At 59.5% G+C, this 3,368-nt stretch overlaps 1 protein-coding gene across 1 annotated transcript; it reads right to left on the bottom strand.

Annotated features, from left to right (window-relative positions):
• Nucleotides 1-2,012: 2,012 nt before the first annotated feature.
• On the bottom strand, nt 2,013-3,118 carry LOC108304247 (4-galactosyl-N-acetylglucosaminide 3-alpha-L-fucosyltransferase FUT5). Its single transcript, XM_017528359.1, has one exon. It carries the CDS (start codon nt 3,114-3,116, stop codon nt 2,013-2,015), a length of 1,104 nt encoding a protein of 367 aa, XP_017383848.1. The 5' UTR covers nt 3,117-3,118.
• Nucleotides 3,119-3,368: the final 250 nt, after the last annotated feature.

Here is a 3,368-nt window from a genome sequence, read left to right as displayed (position 1 = left end):
TAGTTTTTTATTTTTTTGAGATGGAGTTTTGCTCTGTTGCTGAGCCTAGAGCGCAATGGCACGATCTCGGCTCACCACAACCTCTGCCTCCCAGGTTCAAGTGATTCTCCTGCCTCAGCCTCCCAAGTAGCTGGGATTACAGACATGGACCACCATGCCCGGCTAATTTTGTATTTTTAGTAGAAATGGGGTTTTTCCATGTTGGTCAGGCTGGTCTCGAACTCCTGACCTCAGGTGATCCGCCCGCCTCGGCCTCCCAAAGTGCTGGGATTACAGGCATGAGCCACCGCGCCCGACCTGTAATATTTTAAGAACCCTACCTCTCCCTGCTCATCCACAAGGCCACACACACTGTCACAGCCACTGGCAGACACAGCTTAGAGCCCCATAGATGGCCGCACACAGCCCACTTCACCACACCCAAGGACACAGGTCCATGCAGACACAGCCTTGCATGGTCACACAGAGAGACACACAGACTCGGAGAGGCCCGCACACTCGGAGAGGGGCCCCCATGCCATCAAACACTCAAAGCCTCACTCCCAGGGACACACAGTCCATCTCACACTGGGAATCGCCACCACCCACGAACACCCACATGGCACCATGGGCGGGCATCACGACGCATCCACGGGCACTATCAGAGTCACGCCGAGGTCACACCCACGGTGATGCGTTCGTGACACCGACCTGCTGGTGGTCATACCGAGTGTCCCCCCAGCCATGTGCATACCCCTGCTGACGGTCACACACAAACCCTTCGACCTCCTCCTCAGGGGACGCTTCCCCTCCCTGACCTGTCCTGCACAACTCAGGCAACACATCCAGCGCCCTTGGGCCCTGTGCCCTGGGCAGAGAGGGTCCCTTTATCCCAGCCTTGCCCAACTTCACCTCTGGAGAGTGTGGGCCCCACTCAGCCCTTGGGGCCTGCATGTCCACTGTGCAAATGGGGAAACTGAGGCTCAGAGAACACCTGGGATTCACCACCACCTTCCAACACCAGGTCCCCCTTGGTCCTCATTTACACTCAGAACCCACCTGTGGCCCCTAAGTGGTGGAGCAGGGCTCTATGCAGGGCTTGCCTGACTTTGGAGTTCTTGACCTGAGATCTTCAGAAAACCGACTTTTACTTCTGGGTGCGTGCCAGAGCCCACTCCGGGAAGCCCGCTGGAGGAGAGGACCCCAGAGGGATCTGACCTCCACCCCCCCCAACCAAGCGGCTTGACCTCTAGGGCCATAGAAAGTTCTAGAACAGGGTTTTCTGCTCCTGGACATTTGGAACCATCATTGTTGTTTATGGGACCCCGACCTGTACATCGTAGCGGGTTCAGAGTAACCCCGGCCTCTACCCACTAAGTGACCTCATCCTCCCCTGGTTGTGACAACTGGAAATGTCTCTGGACATTGCCATGTGCCCTTGGGGGCAGAATCGCCTGCATGAGCACCCCATTCTAGAGTGAGGGACACAGGAGTTTTCCTCAAAGCATTCTTGTCTGGAAACGGTAAAGCACTGTCTGTACCTCTCACGGTTGGTTACAAACAGCGTAGAACCACAGGTCAGCCAGGCAGCACCACCACCTGGGGCAAGGCTTCAAGGGTGCCGGTTCCCAGGGCCCAGTGCCTTCCAGGGTGAGGTCCCCAGCAGGTGAGGCTCCCAGCAGGTGAGATTCAGTATGGCAAGGTCCCTGGGAGCTGGACCCCAGCAGGTCAAGTCCCGACAGGTGAGATCCTCAGTAGGTGCTGCCTCTAGCAGGCAAGGTCCCCAACAGGGCAGGCTCCTGGCAGCCATGAAGGCTGGCATGTGAAATCCCAGGTAAATGTCATGTCAGCCACCAAAGCCTCCAGCAGGCGAGGCCCCAGGCAGGTGAGGTCCCAGGGAAGTGAGCCCAGTAGATGATAAGGCCCCAGGTAGGTAAATCCCCAGACTAGTGAGTCCCTAGGTGGGTGAGGTCCCGCTCAGTGAGGCCCGGGGAAAGCGTGGTCCCCGGCAGCCCAGGCCCCACACCGGCCTCTCAGGTGAACCAAGCGGCTATGCTGCGCACCGTCTGGTACCTGGGTTCCTGCTGCAGCTTCCAGCAGGCCTGGCAGAAACACCGTGCCCAGCTGAAGAAGCCAGGCCGCAGCGTCTCCCGCCAGCGAAAGTAGCGCAGGTAGCGGGCATGGTCCTTGTCCAGCGCCTGCAGGTACTGGGCCAGGTCCTTGGGGCTCTGGAAGTCGTCCACGTGGATGAAGGTGTCGGGCGGCAGGAACTTCTCGTAGTTGCTCCTGCTGGGGCCCAGCACCACGGGCACGGCCCAGGCCCCCATGGCGTTCCTCCACAGCTTCTCGGTGATATAGTCGGGGTGCAAGGAGTTCTCGAAGGCCAGGTAGAACTTGTACTGGGACAGCGTCTCCATCATGGTCCCCTGGGGCAGCGGCTTGTGGGAGCGCCCGTACACGTCCACCTTGAGATGCGCCTGCAGGGTCTGGTAGTAGCGCACCCTGGCGGACTGTGGATTCCAGTTGGACACCGCCCAGGCCACCAGCTGGGTCTTGGCCGAGAGGTTGAGCGGTGGGTGGGCAGGCTGGCCGGACCACGGCTCCAGCCAGCCGTAGGGTGTGAAGATGTCGGAGTCGCGGCGGTAGGACATGGTGAGGTTGAAGTATCCGTCCAGGGCTTGCAGGTGCCAGCAGTGGCTGGGGGACTCCATGCTGAACCAGACCCAGCGCTGCCCCGGAGGCCTGGTGCGGGGCGGGAGCTGCGCCCTGGGGTCGTACATGATGTCCCAGTGATGTACGATGACCGCGTCTGCCTGTGGGTACACCTCGTGGTCGGCAGTGATGTGGCAGTCAGCCGTGCCAGGCACCATCTCTGAGCAGCGGGGCAGAGCCAGGGGTTTGTTAAAAGGCCACGTCCACAGCAGGATCAGGAGGGTGGGGTGGGCGGGGGTCCCGGTGCTGTCCTGGCAGCGGGACCTATTGGGAGCCCCAGTGACAGGTTCCACTGCCATGAGGGACCCATTGGCATCGTCCTGGTACACACGCAGGTAGGAGAAGAAACACACAGCCACCAGCAGCTGAAACAGCAGCCCGGCCAGACAGTGGCGCCATGGCCATCGTGGGTTGGCGGGGCCCATGGGTCAGAACAGCTGGGAAGAGAGGAGAGAGGAGTAAGGGTCATTAAGGACAATCACCCACTTCCTGGCCAAGCATCCTGACAGAAGCTGGTATAATTTGTGACACAGCTTGTCATAAATGCCCCCAGTGCCCCTGCGTTGGGGATTGAATTTATGACTCTGACAGGGAAAGGGTACAATGGGATTGGGTTTTGCAGGTTATGTAAGAGTTCTCCAGATACGGCAGGAGTTGACAGAAAGAGTGTCCCTTGG

This window comes from Cebus imitator, unplaced genomic scaffold, assembly GCF_001604975.1.
Source record: "Cebus imitator isolate Cc_AM_T3 unplaced genomic scaffold, Cebus_imitator-1.0 Scaffold53, whole genome shotgun sequence".
NCBI classification, from domain to species: Eukaryota; Metazoa; Chordata; class Mammalia; order Primates; family Cebidae; genus Cebus; species Cebus imitator.
The sequence above is the reverse complement of the archived record's forward strand: the minus strand, read 5'-3'. Positions and strand labels throughout refer to the sequence as shown.

Coding starts and splice junctions, on each gene's coding strand:
- LOC108304247 (XM_017528359.1), bottom strand. CDS start 3,116: ATGGGCCCCGCCAACCCACGATGGCCATGGCGCCACTGTCTGGCCGGG.